Here is a 23,564-nt window from a genome sequence, read left to right on the forward strand (position 1 = left end):
TAATGGTTTCTATTTTTTTTAGCAGGGGGATTGCTTTAATGGACCGAGTTCCTCTTGAGCCATTTCACGCTATGGTTTGTATTGTGAGGACCCTATTGTTCTTCAAGGAGTTATTATTAAAGTTTATATTAGAGATCTTATAGTCCATTTGAAAATATTCTTATGAACTGAGTGTATTCATTCATTATTTTTAGGTTAGTTTAACGGTCCCTTAACGTTAGAATAACGTTATTTTTAGTTCGTAATACCTTATTAAGATCCTCTGCTTCATACTTGTCTGTCTCCATTTTTTTCTCTTTTAGCCAGTCTTTGAGAAATTTTAATGCCCATTATTTTTTTGTGTGTTGGCGTAGCTGTCATGCTCTATTATTTTGTCAAGTTCAATAAGCTCTGTGTCTTGTCGTTGTTCGTTCTTCTATCCACTGTTTAAATGTTCTGTTTTTTTCCGTACATGTTAAAATTAATGTCAAAATTATCCATTCTTAATTGTGGTTGTCCAGTGTTTGTCACAAGATGGCGCCAAACAGTAATCTTTATTGGCGCGGAGCGATTAAATCTTACAAGTAGCACCGGCTATGCGTTATTTCTTTGGAGCGGTTATTATTTGAAAAGACAGACCTGCAAATGTCTCAACTGACCAATGGTTGCGGCTGACTTCCGCTGAGTGAACTGCAAAGAATTCTCTTCAGTAAAAATTTTTCTATTCATTTCACACATCAATGAAATGCACAGTGTTCCTTTTAGTGTTCTTGTTTATTTATATTCAAAGCATCAACAAAACATTGATTTAAAAAAACGGTAACGCTTTAGATTACAGCCCGGAAAGTGCTGCGTAAGTACAGTGAATTTACAGCGTATGTTTCTGTAATTATAGTTTACTTATGAAGTACGTATGTGTAATTATAAGGAAACAATTTATATTTTTGGGGAATAAAGGGGTAACAACCAGGAAAAATACAAATAATATATGCACTAAAGTACTGCGTAAGTACACCGAATTTACAGCATACATTTTTGTAATTATAGTGTACATATAAAGTACATACGTGTAATTTTAAGGAAACAATTTATAATATTTTGGGAACAAAGGGGTAACAAGTGCCACTTTAATTTACAGCCCGTAGATGTTGTATTTACTCTTAACTATGTGAAACAAGGGGGTAACAAGTGCCACTTTAATTTACAGCCTGCAGATGCTATATTTACTCTGTAACTACGTGAAACAAGGGGGTAAAAAATTTGACTTAGACTGTAACAACACAAAACAATGGTATATTTACACAGTAACTACACAAAATAGTTCTAGTTTTGCTTGCTTTGTTTTCACCATAATTGCCTTGCCTATTTTTAATTTTGTTGATGACCTAACAAATTCCTGTACTCTTTTTCTTTCTTAAGGTAAGTAACCTTTATTGAAAATTCTAAATAAATTGTATTGTACTAATAAATAGCATAAACCCATTAACTGTATTTCAAGTTTTGTTGTTAAGTAATCTCCATCATCATGCATCATAAAATGATAAAATATGTACCCCACGTGTTTAAAAAAATACTTAGCCTATGCCTAAATATTTTTTAATAGCCTACCTATATTATTCCAAAAATATATGTGGTGTATGACTATGATTGAATGAAGACCCACAGTTTGCAGAATCCATGGAAGCAGCCATGGTATGATGCCAGTGCGATCACCACACACCAGCTATATGTGAAGAGGAGTGTGATTGAGCCAATTCGGTGAATGTGTGTGTTCTCGCTAAATTACTCTCAAACATAAGATTGTTTTGCATGTAGCCTACGCTATATCACGTAGGCCTAATATTTGAATCGTTAGTCCAAAGTTATGAATTACTTACTTTATTAATAATTTGTAATTCCCCACGTTTTTAGCATATAAGTCATACATACCATGTAATATTAAAATAGTTAGCCCTTAAGTTATAAAATATTTACTGCATATGTTATTTGTATTTTTCCTGGTTGTTACCCCTTTGTTCCCTAAATATTATAAATTGTTCCCTTATAATTACACGTACATACTTCATAAGTATACTATAATTACAGAAACATACGCTGTAAATTTGCTGTACTTACGCAGTACTTTACTGTATATATTATTTGTATTTTTCCTGGTTGTTACCCCTTTATTCCCCAAATATTATAAATTGTTCCCTTATAATTAATTACACATATGTACTTCATAAGTATACTATAATTACAGAAACATACGCTGCAAACTCGCTGCACCCGCACAGCACCCTCCGGGCTGCAACCCAACGCGCCACCAAAAACATATATATACAAAACGAAATTAGCGTTAAAGAATTAAAACAAAACTTATTAAGTGGTCGAAAGTTATGTCTGACCTACTCCATTTTTCCCATCATATTGGCCTTCAATCTATTACAACGGCCTATATATGATGTTTAAAATTACTGTCTGTCTTTTGGTACACTTCCATAGTGTACTTAAAGTGATTTATTTTTACACACTAATATTTGTACAAAATTCATCTTTAGTACGTCTTAAGATGTTCTTAAGATTATCTAAGTGTACTTAAGTTCTCTGTGCTATTTTGAGACACCATGAATATTAACTAAAATGGACTTTTAACATACTATCTCTGAATTAAAAATGTATTTAGTTAAAACTTGTACTAAACTTGAACTCAACTTTCATACAAAGATGGGTTTAAGTTTACTACAAGTGGTACCTAAATACATCTTTTAAATACATTTTTAGCACATTTTAGTTCATATTTATGGTATCTCAAAATAGCACAGTGAAATACACTTAGATGATCTTAAGAACATCTTTAAGAAGTGCTATAGTAACTTTATAAAGATGCATTTTTCGTATGTTAAGTACAAATTTAGTGTGCGAAAATAAAGCACTTTTAGTACACTATGGAAGTGCACTACTTTTTTTCATTGTAGTTTATCTTCAGAATGTTTCATCTTGGGAGTCTGAAAACCTCTTAAATCAGTGAATCTCTCTCCACAATGAGACCAGACGAAAGGTTTCTCTCCAGTATAAAGTCTGATGGATCAGGGCATCTGACTGAGCAAACATCTTCTCACATTGAGAGCATTTATGAAGTCTTTTTACCGGTATGAGTTCACTTGTGATTTAGTTAAGTAGACGATTGCCTAAAACTCTTCCCACAAATACAGACAGTTTCTTCAGGCAGCTTTTAAGGCTGAATCTCATCTCACAATGAGGACACTCGTATGGTTTTTCTCCTGTGTGAATTCTCTGATGAGCATCAAGATTTTGTTTGGTGCTGAAGTAATTTCCACATTCAGTGCAGCAGAAAGATTTTTCACCACTGTGTGTCCTCATGTGATAAGAAGACAAAATTCATCCCACACTGCTCACAGTGAAACTTATTTTTCTTCTTCTTCTCTTCGTGTTCTTTTGAATGATGAAGTTTCTTCTCTTGTAAGGTAGTAAAGCTGAGTTTCTGTTCTGTGTGTTTTCTCTCATGTGTCTCTAAATGTCTCTGTGAGCTGAATGTCTTTCCACAGGTGATGCAGGAAAGAGTATGTGCTGTCAGTCGCTCTTCTGATGTTGAGGACGTTTCTCCCTCAGAACAAGATTCAATCTTCACATCTGAAAGAAACATGATACAATTTAATTCACTTTTTCACTCTTCATTTACACAAAAAAGGATAAATTGAGATTCTGTATCTTTTTCTATATTTACAAAGAGAAAGAAGACAGCTGTCAGCGCTGTTATTAAAGCTTCATCAAGTAAATCAAAATTTTGAAACATACACATCTACACTTTATTTTATCATTTTTGTTAATATTTTATTAGAATAAAGACAATACATAACTAGTGATCAAAGACAAAATATTAAGTGCAATGTAGTGAGAAATCCACTGTTGCATTATATGCTGACACTTCCAGAATGAAGTCAATAAGGTATCAAATCAGCTTAAATTCAGAAAAAAATTGTCAAACTAAATACTGTGCACATGCCGACTGTGCAGTCTGTTATGTAGCATTTAATACCAAAGCATTAAAACGCGTCTGAAAATGACAGATGGTACACCAACTGTAGGCGCTGGCAAACATTTTTAGCGGAGCTCTTTGGTTGTTATGATATTATCAGTCACTGAACGATGCACAGGTTGGTTGTTGTGATATTTGTCCTTCTTCACACTGTGATTGGATGGCCAAATGAGCAGTGGCATTGACAAGCTGAGCTTTTCACCCAAAGTTTAATATTTTTCAGCACTCATTGTGGAAAAACTGCAGAGCGCCAGCGCTCAACACGAACAAAACCCGCCAGCTGCTGGCTTTTCTGAAAAGCATTGCGCTTCCATTGGAAACAATTGAAACATACACCGGCATAAATGCCTTGGTGTGCACGTCCACTAAGGGTATAATATGTGCTATTCCGTAAGATCGAACAATACTGAAATGGTACTACTAAACGACTTGAAACACCAAGGATTTCTGCCAATATTTAATTTTAATATTGGCTGTCTTGCCTCAAGATTGCATTGAAAATGAAATGTCAAACCATCAAATGCATTTTGGGATGGTTTTCCAGACAGGGCTTATCCTAGTCCCAGACTAAATTTTGAAAAAAACTTGTTCCGGCATATCTTAACATACATCCGTGGCTGTGCAAATACATCCACTGATGCTACTGGACACATCTTCAGTGATGTTCCTGGAATCATTGGGTGTTTCGGGTCTTTCAACATCAGACACCCTCATCCAGGTGACCCAGCTGTGGCTGATCAGACCCCAGCTTGTGTCCAGTTGGCAAATCGAGCTACATTGACCCCCATGGATCTCCTCTCTTGAGCCATATCCATCTCGAGGTTTTCTCTGCTGCTTCAGTGGTGTTACGGATGGCTCTTCTTCTCTTCACTCCATTAATGCTTAAAAGACTGAAGACTCTGTACAAGGATCGTGCTACAAAGCCCCTGCATCCTACCTCTATTGGGAGACACCGTGCTCTCCACCCAGCTTGTCGACACTCTCTGACCAGTCCCTCATACTTGGTGAGCTTCCTCTCAAAGGCCTCTTCCAGTCGGTCTTCCCAAGGGACTGTAAGCTCCAGCAGAACTATTTGTTTGGTGGAATTAGACAAAAGAACAACATCTGGCCTTAAGGTGGTAGTCACAACGTGGCCAGGGAACTTGAGTTGCCGCTCCAAGTGTTGTTTTCGTCAACGATGACGATAACGAAATGATTTCGATGACGCACATATTTTTTATGACGCTAACGCGACGATGACTAGCTAAAAATGTCTCTAAGTTGACGAAAACATGACGAGACGCTTTTGAGTTTTCGTTGACGAAACGAGACGGAACGAAAATGATTATAAGTCTGACGTTCATAATGCATGTCATTTCTGCCTATTTTGTGTGAAATCTGTCTGTTTTTAGCTCAAAAGTATCAGCAATGCTGCCGCTTTCTATCCTTGTTTTGGGTCAACACAGTCTCACTCACGCCCACCACCCGGCTGCCGCCATGCCGCGCACCAGATTTCAAACAACAACAACAACACACCTGCGGCTGTGGCGAGTTCGAAGGACCGTTGTGGTGACGCCAATAAACATAAACGACGAGATGATTTATGGACATACTTTCAGTATAATCCATCAGATAGAAAAACGGAATGCATATTGGGAGACGACGGTAAATGTAGCCACATACTAGGTGGGAAGAATACCACCAATCTCAAGCGGAACCTGAAGGCTCATCACGCTAATATTTTTTAAAGGTAACTAACAAGTTACGCTGTAAACATATCATATAAATTCAATTTTACTCGACAATCGGCTTGTGACACATTTCATGGTGAGCTTAAGGTTTTACATGTATCTACTTGTCAAACCTAAGCCCATTTCCAATACTTTTTGTGGTGTATTTATTTAAATAAGGCAAGGCACGTGTTTCTCAACTTTAGAAGCGAGCTCTCAGCGTAACACACAAACTCAACATGAGGGTATATTAGGCTCAACTTTTTCATTTATAACTTTTTCTTATGACATGTGCAGAAGGCACATCGACTAAAACAACGGCAAGCCCTCAGGGACAACCTTAATGCACATTTTAATTGTATTAAATACACCACACTTTTTAACCTAAATTCATTGGTTAAAAATACTTTTTTTTACTAAAATTGACTTAAACTTGACTAAAACCTTTTTGCATTTTCGTCGACTAAAACTTGACTAAAACCTTTTTGCATTTTCGTCGACTAAAACTTGACTAAAACTATAAATTTTACAAGTGACTAAAATGTGACTAAAACTAAAAGCATTTTCGTCCAAAAGACTAAGACTAAAACGAAAACTAAAAGGGCTGCCAAAAACAACACTGGCTCCAAGTCCACCAACAGCTCCCAATCCCGCGCAGTGGCCAGAATGCCTGCAGTTGTTTTCACAGCTGGTTTTGGCTGCTCTCCCGCTCTGACAAAGGCAATGGCTTGCCTAGAGGGGGAGGGAGAGCTTGGCCCCCTCGACTCCTATAGCAGTGGCTTCAGCGATGGCCTTTAACACCTGGTCATGCCTCCACCGGTACCTTCCCTCTCCCAGTGCCTTTGAGCAGCAACTCAGAATGTGCTCTAGGGTTCCACACTTGGAGCACAGTGGGCATGCTGGTGACTCCACCTTGCCCCATATGTGAAGGTTTGATGGGCTGGGAAGCACATCATATACCGCCTGGATGAGGAATTTGATCCGCTGTGGCTCTCCCTTCCACAGCTCTGCCCATGTCACTTTCCTCTCAATCGCATTCTCCCATCGTATCCAGGCACCCTGTTGCCTCATTCCTACTGTCCTGCTGGTTCTCTCATCCTCAATTGCTGCTCTCACCTCCTCCTGGACCTGGCAGCGCTTCTCCTTTCTGTTGATGGTACCTATGTGGGGAGTTGGAAAGGAACCCAGCCCAGCCCTACCTCTTGTTACAACCCCCACTAGCCTTTTGTGGTGTAATCTTGCCTTTGCTTGTCGAAGAGCTTCCTCAGCCTTCCACTTCTGGCCAGTCCTCACTTCAATCCCAGCCGTTACCACCATTAAATCACTCGAGTCTCTGTATAGCAACACTTCCCTAGCGCTCTTGTTACCTTGAACTCCTCTTTCAAGGACTTGAGCGGCAGTTGAAACTTGTTACGTTGCCCGTAGAGTGCGATGCTACTCAGACTTTTTGGAAGCCCCAACCATCTTCTGAGGTGGCTGCTGACTTTCCTCTCTAAGGTTCCCACAGTTGAAATTGGTACCTCATAGACAAGTAGTGGCCACAGAATCCTAGAGAGAATGCCATGCTGGTATAACCAAGCTTTAAACTTCCCTGGCAAACCAGACCGGTCCATTGACTTTAGCCATCTGTCCAGCTCAGTACAGGTTGCCTGGATGGATGCAGAGTCCCTCATGGTGCTGTCAAACCCCTTGCCTAGGCTCTTGACAGGCTTCTCAGTGATGGTTGGGATTGTTACACCTGCGACGCTGAACCAAATTCATTGTCCACCTTTCCTCTTCTCAGCACCATTGATCTTGACTTGGCTGGTTTAAAATGCATCCTTGCCCACTCCATTAGCTTTTCGAGACCCTTAAGAATCCACCGGCAGCCTGGGACGGATTCTGTGGTGACAGTGAGGTCATCCATAAAAGCTCTGATCGGTGGCTGACGTTGAGCTGACTTCGTCTTGGGCCCTCTACACTCTGATTCAGCAGACTTTGTGAGCATATTCATAGCCAGGGAAAACAGAATTACAGAGATGGTACAGCCTGTGATAATTCCAATCTCTATCTTATGCCAGCCTGATGTCACTGCTCCTGCAGAGGTTCTCATCCTGAAATTGTCATAATAGTCAGCGATGAGGTCTCTGACTCTGCTGGGGACATGATGTTTTGTCAGAGTGAGCTGCACCAGCTTGTGTGGTATTGAACCATATGCATTTGCCAGATCGAGCCACAGCACTGACAGATTGCCCTTGTTCTCTCTGGCCTCTCTGATGAGCTGTGTTACCACTCCTGTGTGTTCCAAGCACCCAGGTATTCCTGCGACTCCACCCTTCTGTACTGATGTGTCGATAAACCTGTTCTTTGAGAGGAAGGAGCTCAGTCGGTTGGAGATAGCAGTGAAGAAGATCTTGGCTTCAATACATAACAGGGAGATGATGTGAAACTGGTCTATCTTCTTGGAGTTCTCCTCCTTTGGAATCCAAACCCCTTCGGCAACTCTCCACTGTTCAGGAATCCTACCCCTCCTCCAGATGACGCGCAGGATCTTCCACAGGCGCAGTAGGAGTTTAGGACAGTTCTTGTAAACTTTATAAGAAGTGCCGCTTGGTCCTGGAGCGGAACTCGCTCGCGCCTTCCCGCCAACCTCTCGAACCTCCTTTAGCTGCAGCTCTGACATATTGAACTGTACACTTGGCTCAGGAGGGTCTATCAGGGTTTTGCACTCCCCCAGTTCTTGCTCTCTCTCTGGGTCGCTGTATGTTTCCTTCAGGTGGTGATCCATCTCCTCTTGAGAGCAGACCAGCTGGCCACTACGCTTCTGTCCTAGCAGCTCCTTAGTAAATTTAAAAGGGTAGGCAATAAATGCTGCTCGCTTCTGTGCCCTTTCACGGCGGCGCCTCCGATGCCACTCTGCCCGCCAGAGGATCCTGATCTTCTTTCGTAGGATGCTCATCAGCTGTGCCAGGCCGATCCTTTCCTCCTTTCCTGCCTGCTTGTACTGTTGCTTCAGAGTCTTCATCTCCTGTCTGATGTTGTGGATTCTCACTTCTTGATGGTTCTTTGAGTAAGGTCCTTTGGAGCCTCCTTCCTTCGACTCTTCGCCAAACCGTTCGGCTGCGATGCTAGTAATGATCTTTGTCATGGTTTGCAGTTTCCTGTCAACGTCTCCCCTGGTGGTCTCCAGAATCTGGTTGACACCGTTGTCAAACTGCATCCATAATGAGGTCATGTTAGCTGCTGGCCACTTGATCCACTTCCTTTTAGACTTAATGCTAGGGGGATTCATTTGCAACACTTGGAGGTTCCAGGCACTGTGGGGTGACTCCGGGTTCGGCTCCTCCTGCGTCTCACCAGGTGGTATACCTGTGCGTTGTGTTGGTCCTGTCCCCACCAGACACTTCATCCTTCCTTGGTGAATCTTTAGACCTCGCTCATTCTTACAGATTGTTTTGTTCTTACAATCGCTCGTGCCATTGTTTTGTCTCAAGATGCACACCAGTATAGTTTTTTGTAAAGTATGTTAGACAAAAACTGTCTGGGAAACCACCCCTCCATTTGTCAATTTGGCAGGAAAGATGCATTATCACCTTTCATTTAATGTTTTAATTTATAAATGTGAGAGAGATTTTGACCATTTTACTTTTTAAGCATGATATGTTGTTTAAGAACCTTAACTCAAAAACTTTTTCCATACATTAGACGAGATAATTGCGAAAACCCAGCTAAAGTATTTAATAGCGGTTTACTGTTTTCTACATAAAATCATTCATAATGTAAAAACATTCTGTGAAAATATATATTTTATATAAATATAAATAAATGATTAATGTCATGGCAGCAATTGAAATCATAGTAAAATAAATGTTTAAAATCAAAATGTGGTGCTCTTTATTTCCAGTGTTGTTTTCATCAACGATGACGATAACGAAATGATTTCGTTGACCCACATATTTTTTATGACGCTAACGCGACGATGACTAGCTAAAAATGTCTCTAAGGTGACAAAAACATGACGAGACGCTTTCGAGTTTTCGTTGACAAAACGAGACGGAACGAAAATGATTATAAGTCTCATCTTCATAATGCATGTCATTTCTGCCTATTTTGCGTGAAATCTGTCTGTTTTTAGCTACATGCTGCCACTTTCTATCCTTGTTTTGGGTCAACACAGTCTCACTCACGCTCACGCCCACCACCCGGCTGCCGCCATGCCGCGCACCAGATTTTTCAAACAACAACACACCGCGGCTGTGGCGAGTTTGCAGGACCGTAGCGGTGACGCCAATAAACGGAAACGACGAGATGATTTATGGACATACTTTTATGCAAAACTGAATGCATATTGGGAGACGATAGTAAATGTGGCCACAAACTAGGTGGGAAGAATACCACCAATCTCAAGCGGCACCTGAAGGCTCATCACGCTAATATTTTTTAAAGGTAACTAACAAGTCACGCTGTTAACATATCATATACATTAAATTTAACTCGACAATCGGCTTGTGACACATTTCATGGTAAGCTTAAGGTTTTACATGCATCTCATCTGCTTGTAAAACCTAAGCCCATTTCCAATTCTTTTTGTGGTGTATTTAAATAAGGCAAGGCATGCGTTTCTCAACTTTATAAGCGAGGTCTCAGCGTAACACACAAACTCAACACGAATGAATATTAGGCTAAACTTTTTTCTTCATAAGTTTTTGTTATGACATGCGCAGAAGGCACACCGACTAAAACAACGGCAAGCCCTCAGGGACAACCTTAATGCACATTTTAATTGTATTAAATACACCACACTTTTTAACCTAAATTCATTGGTTAAGAAATACTTTTTTTACTAAAATTGACTTAAACTTGACTAAAACCTTTTTGCGTTTTCGTCGACTAAAACTTGACTAAAACTATAAATTTTACAAGTGACTAAAATGTGACTAAAACTAAAAGCATTTTCGTCCAAAAGACTAATACTTAAACAAAAAAACTAAAAGGGCTGCCAAAAACAACACTGTTTATTTCACACTTAACGTTAGATTTGAGACTATGGCATTGACTGGCAGTCTTGAATGTGTACGAGTCTGCTAGCATAATTTGCTAACAGAAGATCTATTTCTGGACAAAACTATATCCTTCTCATCTTAAGCGGTGATAAACGTTTTGAATTGACTATAACTGTTATCATTGTCTATAATTGACGCTAAAAGTGCGCAGGAAGCTCTGTGAGTAAATTATATATACCTTTCTTTAAAAAAAAAACAATTAATTGTCAATCATTTTCTCTCTCTTACCTCTGCAAGTTTCTAATGTACAGACTTAAGTTACTTCCTCATCAAAGGTATCTCTAATTTGGTAGTTTAACACTCACTCAATGACTTTGTTTACATGTACACCAAAATGCGATTATTTTTAATAATAAGAGTAAGCACTTAATCGCAGTAAGATATTTACATGACTGAAACTAACCTCTTCTAGTGGTGGGCGATAAACCGATATGATAATTACCGGTATTGATTATATGGATTTTGCAAAACTATTGACGCCTTCGTTACATATTTATAAATTCTATTTTTGCAATTATCAGGGTTCCCGCCGGGTGTTAAAAAACTAACCTTCAGAAAGTTATATTTAAAACCTTAAAACGCCCAGAACTTTCTGAATGTTAGTTTTGTAAGACCCCCGGGAGTTTACCCAAGTCTTAAAAGTCATACCTCCGTTCTCGAGATGCGATGTCCACAGAAACTCAAAACGAAAAGCTCCGATCGCACTTCAATCCATTTTTAATTATCATAGAGGATGCACATGTAGGCTATCATAAAATGGTAAAGGTTAAAAAATCATGTCTACCGTATGTCCAGTCCAATCCCTCACTTTTTGGTTAAGGTTAAAAAATACAAATTTTCCCAGTAATTTAACTAAGGTTTACTACAGAGTGACTCCAAAATGTTTTATCTCATATGACAACACACTGTAATACCGCTATACCGCATGTAGAGTGGAAAATACCTTTTCCAAACTGTAAAATACAATAATTAAGGACACATACTGTACCTGACATAATATTATCATCATCTTCATCAATTTGATCTTCCTCCTCTGTGGGTTCTGTTTTAATCTTCATCATCAGGTTCGTGAAGTCGATCAGTTTGACCGAACACATCTTCAGTGTGGTCTGCAGGATCTGCTGCTGTTCTCCAGCGTTACAGACAGAATCCAGAGACTCTGTGGAGGTTTGATCAGTAGATTCCTCATCCTGTAAGCCCTGATTACTGTCACACACAGTGTCCTGAGCGTCTGTGGGCTTTGACTCAGTATAAGAGAGTAAAGTGAGACTGAGCTCTGAGTCCTGTGTGTGTCTGGATTTCTCTTCAGAGAGTTTAGAGTCCAGCAGTGGCTGTGGTGTGCGGCTCTGATCTCTGCTCATCCACACTGAATCCAGACATCCATCAGTCACATACACTGAAGATTCACAACAAACCACATCCACATCCTGACAACACAACACACTAAGTGTAAGATTATAAATGATTAAAGTAACTTAATAAAATCTCTTAATGTGAGTTATGTTTTTTAAAATAAAGATATTTTGTATACAATTTATTTTATTTGATGTATACGCCTTAATAATATAAGTATTTAATTTACAGAGTATTTTAATCAAAATATTTGAGAAGGTCAGAGTTATTTAAGTTTTTTAAACTGTAATAATTGCTTATTTCAAATGAATATTATTTGTATTTAACATCAACTTAAACTTTCATAATTGCTTACTTCAAATTAATATTATTTGTATTTAACATCAACTTAAAAAATAAGTAAGTTTTACGCCTAACTTGAACTATGATTTACCTACTATTTTTACATTGATATTTTTTAAGTAAATTTAGCCAAAAAATAAAATAATAACAAGTAGAACAAATGTTAATTTAAAAAAATCCCATAGCCAACGGTTTTTAACCAGCAAAAGTGAAACTGCGCCTTTTGCGAAAGGAAAACACCTCAGAAACTCCTCGAATTTATGAATATTGCCACTCACAATATGATTTTATTTCCTTACTACAAAAGTATAACATATTATACAAATTCTCAGGGAAATGTATTTAACACCATCGCACACTTTATATCGTGTTTCATTCATACCACAAAGGGAAACATTATAACATAAATACTGTACAGTAATGCAGAAAAGTACATCATGTTCAAGCTATTAAAAACGTTCGGATGCAAAGGGAAACTAAATTAATTTCAGATAAACTAGTTAATGATATTGCGCAAATTCTATCGGTCTCTTTAAAGGACGTCGCGAATTTTTTTGTTATAAGACATTTATTATACATCACGTCTCATACTGTAAGTACACAGAAAAAAATAAGACAAATGATGCACGTTTAAGTCATATTTTTATGAAGAATATGTGACTGTTTATGTAACTGGCAAAATAAAACTTCACCAACCAAATGTTTGCCAAAAAGCATGCATGTGACATCAAAGTACTGCCAAAGCACCGAGAATCCCTGTCATGTTACTTCAATATCATACAGTATGCTCAGCATGAAGTCGAGCACACATTGTTGATGTTTCTTAATGATAATAACTGAAGTTTAATGTATCACAATTTGTATCTGGCGTTTCTCCGTTGAGGAGCTACTATGCTAAGACAAATGCTGGTCGAACCAATCAAATTGTCAGGGCGGGCTTTATACGATGATGGACAGATAATGAACAGTAACGTAATGAACCACGTCACCAAAGAGCGCGTGTGTTGAATGGCTGCCGCTGTAGAGTTCAGCTGTGTGGATTCTGACATTGAGTCTGTTCTAAAAGATATCGACAGAGCATTGATTTTAAAAGAGGAACAGAGAAACGCGAGCAGGGCATTTGTTGATGTTTTTGCCGTCCTTCCTATTCGGCAAAAGTTGGTCGCAACTGAAATGGCTAACGTTATCATGGCGATGCAACTCAGCGTGCAAGACGAGATGGATATAATTAGCGGTCGTTGCCAGCTTCTTTTCGGAAGCCCGGAATCGTGGTTGCTGAATAAGTGTAGGGACATGCTAGGCTCCAATATTTTCAAGCAAACGTAATGGGTATCGTCGTGGATGAAGTTCACCTAACGTACAAATGGTAAGAGATAGTCTTACTCTATGACTTAGTAAATACTTCATGTTGTGATATAAACAAAATGTTGTAAACATAATAGGTGTTGATGTACATTCGCTAACTCAGTATAATCACAATGTTAGTGTCATTGTAGCGAAATAACTAGCAGTTCGGTCAGGCTGCAAAGACGTAATTTCAACATACGTCACACACTCCGTTGCTCTGATTGGTCGTAGGTCTATCCAATTGAGTGCAGAGGCATTTTTCGGTTGAGACACGCCTCATAATTATAGCTCAATGGAGCGGTATCAGAGTATAACAACGTCAGGCTACATTATAGCATAAAACAAACAAACAAACACCACTTTCAGCCATGTGTATGGTATAAAAAACAAAAAACAATGTAGGCTCTTGCAACAGCGCATCCTTCCTGTCAGGGGTGGCATAACTTTTTAAAAATTTCTTTCACCTATAGAAGGCAAACACTCAAAGAAATAAACCATTAATGACAAAACAACAGAATTATATTTAAATCAACAAATTGAACAAAAGTTGAATAAGCTAAAATATGGCTCCTATTCTCGCAAATTATATATCTTGCACAACCCTAAAGCAGCAAGTGTTATGACGAATTGGATTCCTGATATCTCTTCATCATATCCTTATAAATGATTTTGAATACTTATTAATCAGATACTAATCAATATTTATCAAACCAGATATTAAAGTAATTTCAGCTCGTTTCGCAGTGTTAACATCACAAGTAAAACAATGACTTCCTTCCTTTTTTTGCCTCCGAGTCATTTGATTTTGAGTATCTGCCGATACAGAGTCCCGATCTGATACTTCTATAATACAAAAAAAGAATAAAGAAGAGCGAAATAACAGATCCAGGATGTTCCTTATGTCATGCCGCACGCATTGCTGTTTCTGTGTGGAGTCAAAAGGGTCTAACTCTGTGCCAGCGCATAACTATTGATGTGTTTTAAAAAAATTAGAATATTATATATGTTCAGAGGTTAAATTGGGGTTTGTTTTGTGGGGATGCTCTGTTAGGAGGGAGGGTTCGAGGGGTAACATGCTGCTGAGGACAGCAAAGCCACTGGTGTGTTTTAATGACATTTTGTACCTCTGATAGGATTTTATAACTTTTAGCTTTAAAGCTGTGCCACAGGTTGACCCAAACTTTAAAACCTGAACTTTAAATTATGCAAATCTATGAGTCTGACACCCTTCTTGTTTATTTATATTCACAGTTCAAGAAAACATTGATTAAAAAAAAGAAAAAAATTATATGAAATGAAATTAGCGTTAAAGCAGCAAACTTATTAAGTGGTCAAAAGTTATGTCTGAACCTACTCCTTTTCTCCGGTCATATTGACCTTCAATCTATTACAACGGCTTATATATGATGTTTAAAATTACTGTCTGTCTTTTGGAAATAAGATTGAAAAACATTTACAAAAACATAAACATCATCACAACAATATTCAAACACAACAATACTGAAACATAAACATAAAACAGACATTTTCCCCACAGATTGAGATGCTATTATGATTTCATTGTAGTTTGTTCTTCAGAATGTTTCTTCTTGGGAGTCTGAAAACCTCTTAAATCAGTGAATCTCTCTCCACAGTGACAGCAGACGAAAGGTTTCTCTCCAGTATAAAGTCTCTGATGGATCAGGGCATCTGACTGAGCAAACATCTCCTCACATTGAGAGCATTTATGAAGCCTTTTTACCGGTATGAGTTCACTTGTGATTTAGTAAATTGTTATTTTGATAAAAACTTTTCCCATAAACACTACAGTGATGATGTTTCTCTCCAGTGTGAATTGTCTCATGGGCTTTTTCACTAAAATGTTTTGTTGATTAAAACTCTTCCCACAAACACTACAGTGATAAGGTTTCTGTCTGTCCGGTGTGAAGTCTCTCATGGGCTTTTAAGTTACTTGACTGAGTAAACGTCTTTTCACAATGAGAGCATTTGTAAGGTTTTTCACCTGTATGAGTTCTCTGGTGCTTCACTAAAACATTATGTTGATTAAAACTCTTCCCACAGACACTACAGTGATAAGGTTTCTCTCCAGTGTGAAGTCTCTGGTGGGCTTTTAAGTTACTTGACCGGGTAAACGTTTTTTCACACTGAGAGCATTTGTAAGGTTTCTCTTCAGTGTGAATTCTCTCATGACATATAAGATTAGATTTCTGACAGAAACGTTTTTCACAGTGTGAACATTGATAGAGTTTCTCTTTAAAGTGAATATTCTGGTGTCTTTTTAATGTACCTGAATCCCTAAAGGCTTTGTCACATTCACTACACTGATACGGTCTCTCATTGGTGTGTTTAAACACATGTTTCTTCAGGCAGCTTTTAAGGCTGAATCTCATCTCACAATGAGGACACTCGTATGGTTTTTCTCCTGTGTGAATTCTCTGATGAGCATCAAGATTTTGTTTGGTGCTGAAGTAATTTCCACATTCAGTGCAGCAGAAAGATTTTTCACCACTGTGTGTCCTCATGTGATCTTCCAGCTGAGATAAGAAGACAAAATTCATCCCACACGGATCACAGTGAAACTGCTGCTTCTCTTCGTGCTCTTTTGAATGATGAAGTTTCTTCTCTTGTAAGGTAGTAAAGCTGAGTTTCTGTTCTGTGTGTTTTCTCTCATGTGTCTTTAAATGTCTCTGTGAGCTGAATGTCTTTCCACAGGTGATGCAGGAAAGAGTTTGTGCTGTCAGTCGATCTTCTGATGTTGAGGACGTTTCTTCCTCAGAACAAGATTCAATCTTCACATCTGAAAGAAACACAATACATTTTAATTCTCTTTTCACTCTTTATTTACAATAAATTGAGATTCTGTATCTTTTTCTATATTTACAAGATTTTTGTTAATATTTTATTAGAATAAAGACAAACATAACTAGTGATCAAAGACAAAAGATTAAGTGCAACGCAGTGAGAAATCCACTGTTGCATTATATGCTGACACTTCCAGAATGAAATAAGGTGAAGTCAATAAGGTATCAAATCAGCTTACGTTATTTGTAAAATAATGTTACATTCAGAAAAAAATTGTCAAACGAAATACTGTGCACATGCCGACTGTGCAGTCTGTTATGTAGCATTCAATACCAAAGCATTAAAATGCGTCTGAAAATGACAGACGGTACGCCAACTGTAGACGCTTGCCAACATTTTTAGCGGAGCTCTTTGGTTGTTATGATATTATCAGTCACTGAACGATGCACAGGTTGGTTGTTGTGATATTTGTCCTTCACACTGTGATTGGATGGCCAAATGAGAAGTGGCATTGACAAGCTGAGCTTTTTTCGCCCAAGGTATTATTTTTTTAAGCGCTCAAGGCGAAGAAAACCTGCCAGCTGGTGGCTTTTTTTGAAAAGCAATGTGCTTCCATTGGAAACAATTGAAAACATACACCGGCATAAATGCATTGGTGTGCACGTCCACTAAGGGTATAATATGTGCTATATTGTAATTTCTGTAAGATCGAACAGTACTGAAATGGTACTACTGAACGACTTGAAACACCAAGGATTTACACTGCCAATATTTAATTTTAATATTGGCTGTCTTGCCTCTAGGTTGTATTGAAAATGAAATGTCAAACCATCAAATGGTTTTCTGGACAGGGCTTATCCTAGTCCCAGACTAAATTTTAAAAAACTTGTTCCGACATATCTTAACATATATCAGTGCCATTGTTTTGTTTCAAGATGCACACCAGTATTGTTTGTTGTAAGGTATGCTAAAAAAACTACTTAAATGTCCAAAAAAGTCCCAGATTAATCTAAAGCCTGTCTTGGAAACCACCCCTCAATTTTTTCAATTTGCCAGGAAAGATGCATTATCACCTTGAAAATGAAGTACTTTCATTTAATGTTTTAATTTATAAATTTTTAGTTCATTTAGTCAATTCATTTTAAATTGGCTGAAAAAAACCCTCCATACATTTATTGTGCAAATGTAAATTTTATACAAAAATACAGCGCAGTAATCTAATATTCATAAAAAAATGCAACATTCTGAAACAAAGCTTAAGACTGCGAACGTGGCGGACAGAGTAACATTAAGCAAGTGGTTGTTTTGAAACGCTCAAAGCTGCGATCTACATGTAAAATAATTCACTCATAACAAATGAATGAGTTATTTGTGTAATTTTTATAATAAGCGCCATGCAGTGAATCCACCGCGGGTCTCCAGCAAAACTCTCTCCCTCCCTCTGTGCTCATGCAGCTGGTCTCTCACGGGCAGAGGTTTCTTGAGGCGCGGGCCAACGCGTCGCCAAATAAAGAGTTCTTCTTGCACATAATGCTAATAGTTGTAAAGTTTTCTGAACTTTAAGCAAGCTAAGACAAAACCATCGTTTATATCAGTTACACGTGCGCTGCTGGAGCGATGTAGTTTGACGCCTAATTCGCTTATAGTACAAACATCTTTGATCTGAAAGACGAGTAAGAGACGCAAATGTTAATGTCTAATAGAAAGTAAAGAGCGTCAAGACCTTAAAACAGACTTCATCACATCATAGCACCCGTCATAATATCTATATCTAAAGCTCCGTCTCTCATATACAGATATTTATCCTGTCTGTAGGTTTGTGCATATATTTATACCTGTTCATTTTACATACTGCTTATTTTTAATGTAATGTATGCATAAATACAAAATACAATGCATACTATAGCTTCAATAGTCTATAAAATTAATAACTCGATTAAAAACAAGATTCTGTCTATCAAGACTTAATCTGTTGTTATCCTCTGGGCATTTTCACTTTAACATTATTAACTTTAAATTGTCCATATTTTAAAACTGTGGTGAGCAGTTAAAAGCTATAGTGAGTGGCAAATAACTGCACATTTTTATAATCCAAAAACAATATAAACTGAAAAAACATGTATTCCATGAAATATACCATTACAGTGAAATAAAATGAAATAAAATGACTCATTCCGTGGAATAGATTTTTGGTTATTCCGCGCACCCCTATCTGGCACCATTTCAGGCTTTTTTCAAAAACACTTATCTAAATCTCGAAGATCGGATCAGATCGGATCGAACCGAACAATGATAATCGATTTAAGATCTTGAGAATCGGAATCGAATCAATTCTTCAATTCTTGAAATTTGAATCGAAACCCAGCCCTATTTAGAATTGTTAGTGCAGTTATACAGCTTATTTGACGTATTTACCTCAGAGTTTATTTCAGTAATATTTTAGTAATTGCTGTTTTTCCGGTAATAATAATTCTATTTGCATGTTTATCCTGCTTCCATGTCTGTTTATTCATGTCATTATGCTGTTATGTTAAGTTATGTGAGGATATTTATAGCCATATGAGACATTCATTGCTGTTATACACTCACCGGCCACTTTTTTAGGTGTACCTGTCCAACTGCATGTTAATGCAAATTTCTAATCAGCCAATCAGGGCAGCAACTCAATGCATTTAGGCATGTAGACATGGTCAAGACGATCTGCTGCAGTTCAAACCGAGCGTCAGAATGGGGAAGAGAGGTGATTTTGTGACTTTGAAAGTGGCATGGTTGTTGGTGCCAAACAGGCCGGTCTGAGTATTTCAGAAACTGCTGATCTACTGGGATTTTCACGAACAACCATCTCAAGGGTTTACAGAGAATGGTCCGAAAAAGAGAAAATATCCAGTGAGTGGCAGTTCTGTGGGCGCAAATGCCTTGTTGATGCCAAAGGTCGGAGAAGAATAGCCAGCCTGATTCGAGCTGATAGAAAGACAACAATAACCCAAATAACCACTCGTTAAAACCAATATATACAAAAGAGCATCTCTGAACGCACAACACGTCGAACCTTGAGGCAGATGGGCTACAACAGCAGAAGACCACACTGGGTGTCACTCCTGAAAGCAAAAAATTACCGTAATAAACCATAATTTGCCAAAAAGTGCAATTTATCTTCTTTTAGGAACCATTCCTTTTTTGATAGCGCAAATGGTTGAGGAGTTACCATTAAATGAATAGCGCTTTCAGAGTCCTTTAGCGGATAACGTAAGCAACATACCAAACACATTAAAAACAGCCTTTAATGGTAAATTTCCTTTTCTTAATGCAGATTTATTAATTAGAGAGGCTATTAAACAATACATATTTACGCATAAAAACGTATGAGTGGAGTGTTTTTGTCACTGTTAATCTGCTGGTTAATTAAATAAAATGCAACAAATACATTTATTAATATAACTAACTTGTATTAATAAACCGTTCAGGGATTAATAATAATTTAAAGTGAGATGGCATCTCCCATCAGATGTTCATATTAACAACAAAAAGAACATCTTGTTCTTTGTATATTTATAAATCAAACACACAAGATATACACAGCACACAGCTTTAAAGTTGTTGGATGTAGCGTAAAACATTGTAATAAGGCACATAGCCTACCAGCAAATGACCATACTAATTTCCATACTTTCATACTTCCCATATTAGTGACAATATGCATAAGAAGATGAGTCCACCCATCCACACAATGGCACTTTTAAAGGAAAAATGTCTATGTCCAATCCCTCACTTATTAGTAACATAAAGTTAAAAATACAAATTTTGCCAGTAATTTAACTAAGGTTTACTACAGTGTTTTCAAAATGTTTTATCTCATATGGCAACATACCGTAATATCGTTATACCGGCTGAAGAGTGAAAAATACCTTGATATGAATTTTTGCTCATACCGGCCACCCCTAGGTGGAACGGGAGCTTCGTGACCTGGATGTGCAGCCGACAAATCTCCATCAACTGCAAGATGTTATCATGTCAATATGGACCAAAATCTCTGAGGAATGTTTCCAGTACCTTGTTGAATCTGTGCCACAAAGGATTAAGGCAGTTCTGAAGGCAAAAGGGGGTCCAACCCGGTACAGGCAAGATGTACCTAATGAAGTGGCCGGTGAGTGTATAAATTCTGTCGTCTATCCAAATATATAATAGGAAATGTATAATGTACAACCCTCCCTGTCAACTACATTTTCTCATGTTATCCTGCTAATTTATATGTGGATATAGATAGACCTTTGATGCATTCATGTGTCCTGACCAATAGACAAGAGACACTATAGATTTTGAACATCCTTAATCCATACTAGTCTATCAAATTATATCTAAAGTATACATATATATATATTTTTTTGAGAAACTGCTTTTTCACAAAAGGTGCTAATCACATGATCATTTGATACACAGAAGTAGCGGGTCAGCAATGCACTGCAAACAGAGTATGTGTGAAAGCACAACGGATGCTTGACGGATCCCACCGCATACTGCAATACGCACCGCAAACGTACTCCATACAAAGTATGTGTGATATTGGCGTTTTGCGCTGCTGTTGCATTTTTGAGTGGTTTTTAGATAAAGGCAGACTGTTGATAGTGAGTCGTATGGACAGAGTTCAGAATAAACTTCTTAATTTCAAGTTTAAAACAAATTCATGGATAGGGTGGGTATGTGTTTTTGCCTCTTTGGTAGATACATTTATAATTTCTATTACATTACTACTATTGCTCATACTAATAAAAATTAGCTCTGGGGCCCCAAAAGTGCATGGGCCCTAATAATCATCCTAATTTAATAAAACAAAAACGAAATATTATTAGAAATTTTCTCTACAACTTTTACCCAAAACACCTCAGATGCAAGAACATTCATTCATTCATTAGTAAAATGTAATCATTTATAACTTAGTTGGGTGATAAGACTTTCTTTGTCTTTTACCTATTCACATTTACATCTCATAAGAATGACTCTCTCATAATTTCGATTTAGTATGTCATAATTTATATTGCATAATTATCATCTACCAGACAATGATTTTTTCTTATGTGGCAGAACTACTCTTCCATACCCAATGACAGGTAAAAACTGTAAAATACAACAATAATTAAGGACACATCTGACATGATGATATTATTATCTTCTTCAGTGTGATCTTCCTCTTCTGTGGGTTCTGTTTTAATCTTCATCATCAGGTTCCTGCAGTCGATCAGTTTGTTATGCAGGATCTGCTGCTGTTCTCCAGCGTTACAGACAGAATCCAGAGACTCTGTGGAGGTTTGATCAGTAGATTCCTCATCCTGTAAGCCCTGATTACTGTCACACACAGTGTCCTGAGCGTCTGTGGGCTTTGACTCAGTATAACAGAGTAAAGTGAGACTGAGCTCTGAGTCCTGTGTGTGTCTGGATTTCTCTTCAGAGAGTTTAGAGTCCAGCAGTGGCTGTGGTGTGCGGCTCTGATCTCTGCTCATCCACACTGAATCCAGACATCCATCAGTCACATACACTGAAGATTCACAACAATCCACATCCTGACAACACAAACACACTCAGTGTAAGATTATAAATGATTTGATGTTGTCAAACAGACAGAGTGATTCAGGTAAATGATGTTTATAGCTGTACAAACCTCTTTCTTCACTCCTTCATCTCCTCTTGACCTCAGCTTTGTCTCCAGTAACGCCACCTCTTTCTTCAGCTGAGAGATTTCTGTGATGAAATCATCAATATCCAGCATAGACAGATCAGTTCCTACTGATTTACAGCACATCTCGTCTGTCATCATCATCATCTCAACACTAAAACACACATAGACAAGGCTCTGTTTACACTCAATAAAACAATAAAGAGAGGACGGGAAAGCGTTCTTCTTCTTCTAATGACTTTTTATGGCGGATGGCAAACCAACTTTGATGCATTTACCGCCACCAACTGGACTGGAGCGTGAAGCACAAGTAAGTAGATGGCATGCGCAAACAAATCAAATTCTATTAATGATTCCCATTTCTTTAATATATTTTATACTAGCATCATATATTCTACTTTGTTCTGCATTTTCTTTTAAAACACTTAGCAAATTGAATGATTCAACCCATATGTTTCTAAATTCATTAATGAGACCTTTCTTTATCCTTTTTTTTAGATTCTATTAATACATGTTCTATAGTTTCTGGTTGATTACAATACAACCATTGACCTGATTCATGTTTTCCTATTAAAACAGAGAGGGATTTAGTAGCTAGTGTGCCCTATTCAGAAGCATGAAATAATTATTTTCTGTTCCTAACAACATTTCTTTCATTTCCTACTTGCTGTTGAATATTACACATAATCCTGCCCTTGCTATCACATTTCCATGCCACTTTCCATTTGTTAGGCTAGCTACTTATGAATTTCCCTTTAAGTTATCTATTTCTGAATTTTGCCAGCCCCAGCAGCATTTTCACGTTTTTCACTAAAGTTTAATGCCTTCCAGAAAAAGTTCTTCTTTAAATATATAAACATACAAAAATGAAAGAACAGACCCTCTGCTTTCAAACAAAACAAAAACGTTTCATCCTACCTTCATTAGTTCTCTTAATCACCTCTCAAATATGGGTAGGTTTCTTCAAAAACACCAAATGTTGAGCAAAAAGCTGAGATAATTGCATTTTCGTTAAGGACTTTTGATAGAGATCAGATTCAGCTGGATCCTCAAAACATACACTGTCTGGCCTGAAAACTTAGGCAGCTGACTTGTTTCCTTTCTGCCTCAAGAGGCTATGACTTCGGAGACATAAAAGCAGCTCAGAGAAATGCTTTCAGACACACTTCAGCGTGTTTGAAATATAAACAGAGAGCGCCTTTGTGATAGTTAATCACATATTTAAAAAACTACAATACTAATTTCTTACTAGAAATGCAATAAAAATGTGTAAAAATGGAACA

The 23,564-nt window shown here is 37.7% G+C and overlaps 1 protein-coding gene across 2 annotated transcripts; it reads right to left on the reverse strand.

Annotated features, from left to right (window-relative positions):
* Nucleotides 1-1,474: 1,474 nt before the first annotated feature.
* Nucleotides 1,475-22,528, reverse strand: LOC129455157 (uncharacterized). 2 transcript variants are annotated; one of them, XM_073858077.1, is made up of 3 exons: nt 22,267-22,528; nt 11,758-12,196; nt 1,475-3,612 (listed from the first exon to the last, which is right to left on the reverse strand). In XM_073858077.1, the coding sequence occupies exons 1-3, from the start codon at nt 22,426-22,428 to the stop codon at nt 3,323-3,325; spliced, it is 891 nt and encodes a 296-aa protein (XP_073714178.1). In that variant the 5' UTR covers nt 22,429-22,528; the 3' UTR covers nt 1,475-3,322. The 2 variants fall into 2 exon arrangements, with proteins under 2 accessions (XP_073714178.1, XP_073714177.1); XM_073858076.1 differs by lacking the exons at nt 1,475-3,612; nt 11,758-12,196 and adding exons at nt 13,090-16,603; nt 21,752-22,168 and having other exon boundaries at nt 22,267-22,525.
* Nucleotides 22,529-23,564: the final 1,036 nt, after the last annotated feature.

The sequence above is a fragment of the Misgurnus anguillicaudatus genome, chromosome 20 (genome assembly GCF_027580225.2).
Source record: "Misgurnus anguillicaudatus chromosome 20, ASM2758022v2, whole genome shotgun sequence".
Classification (NCBI taxonomy): domain Eukaryota; kingdom Metazoa; phylum Chordata; class Actinopteri; order Cypriniformes; family Cobitidae; genus Misgurnus; species Misgurnus anguillicaudatus.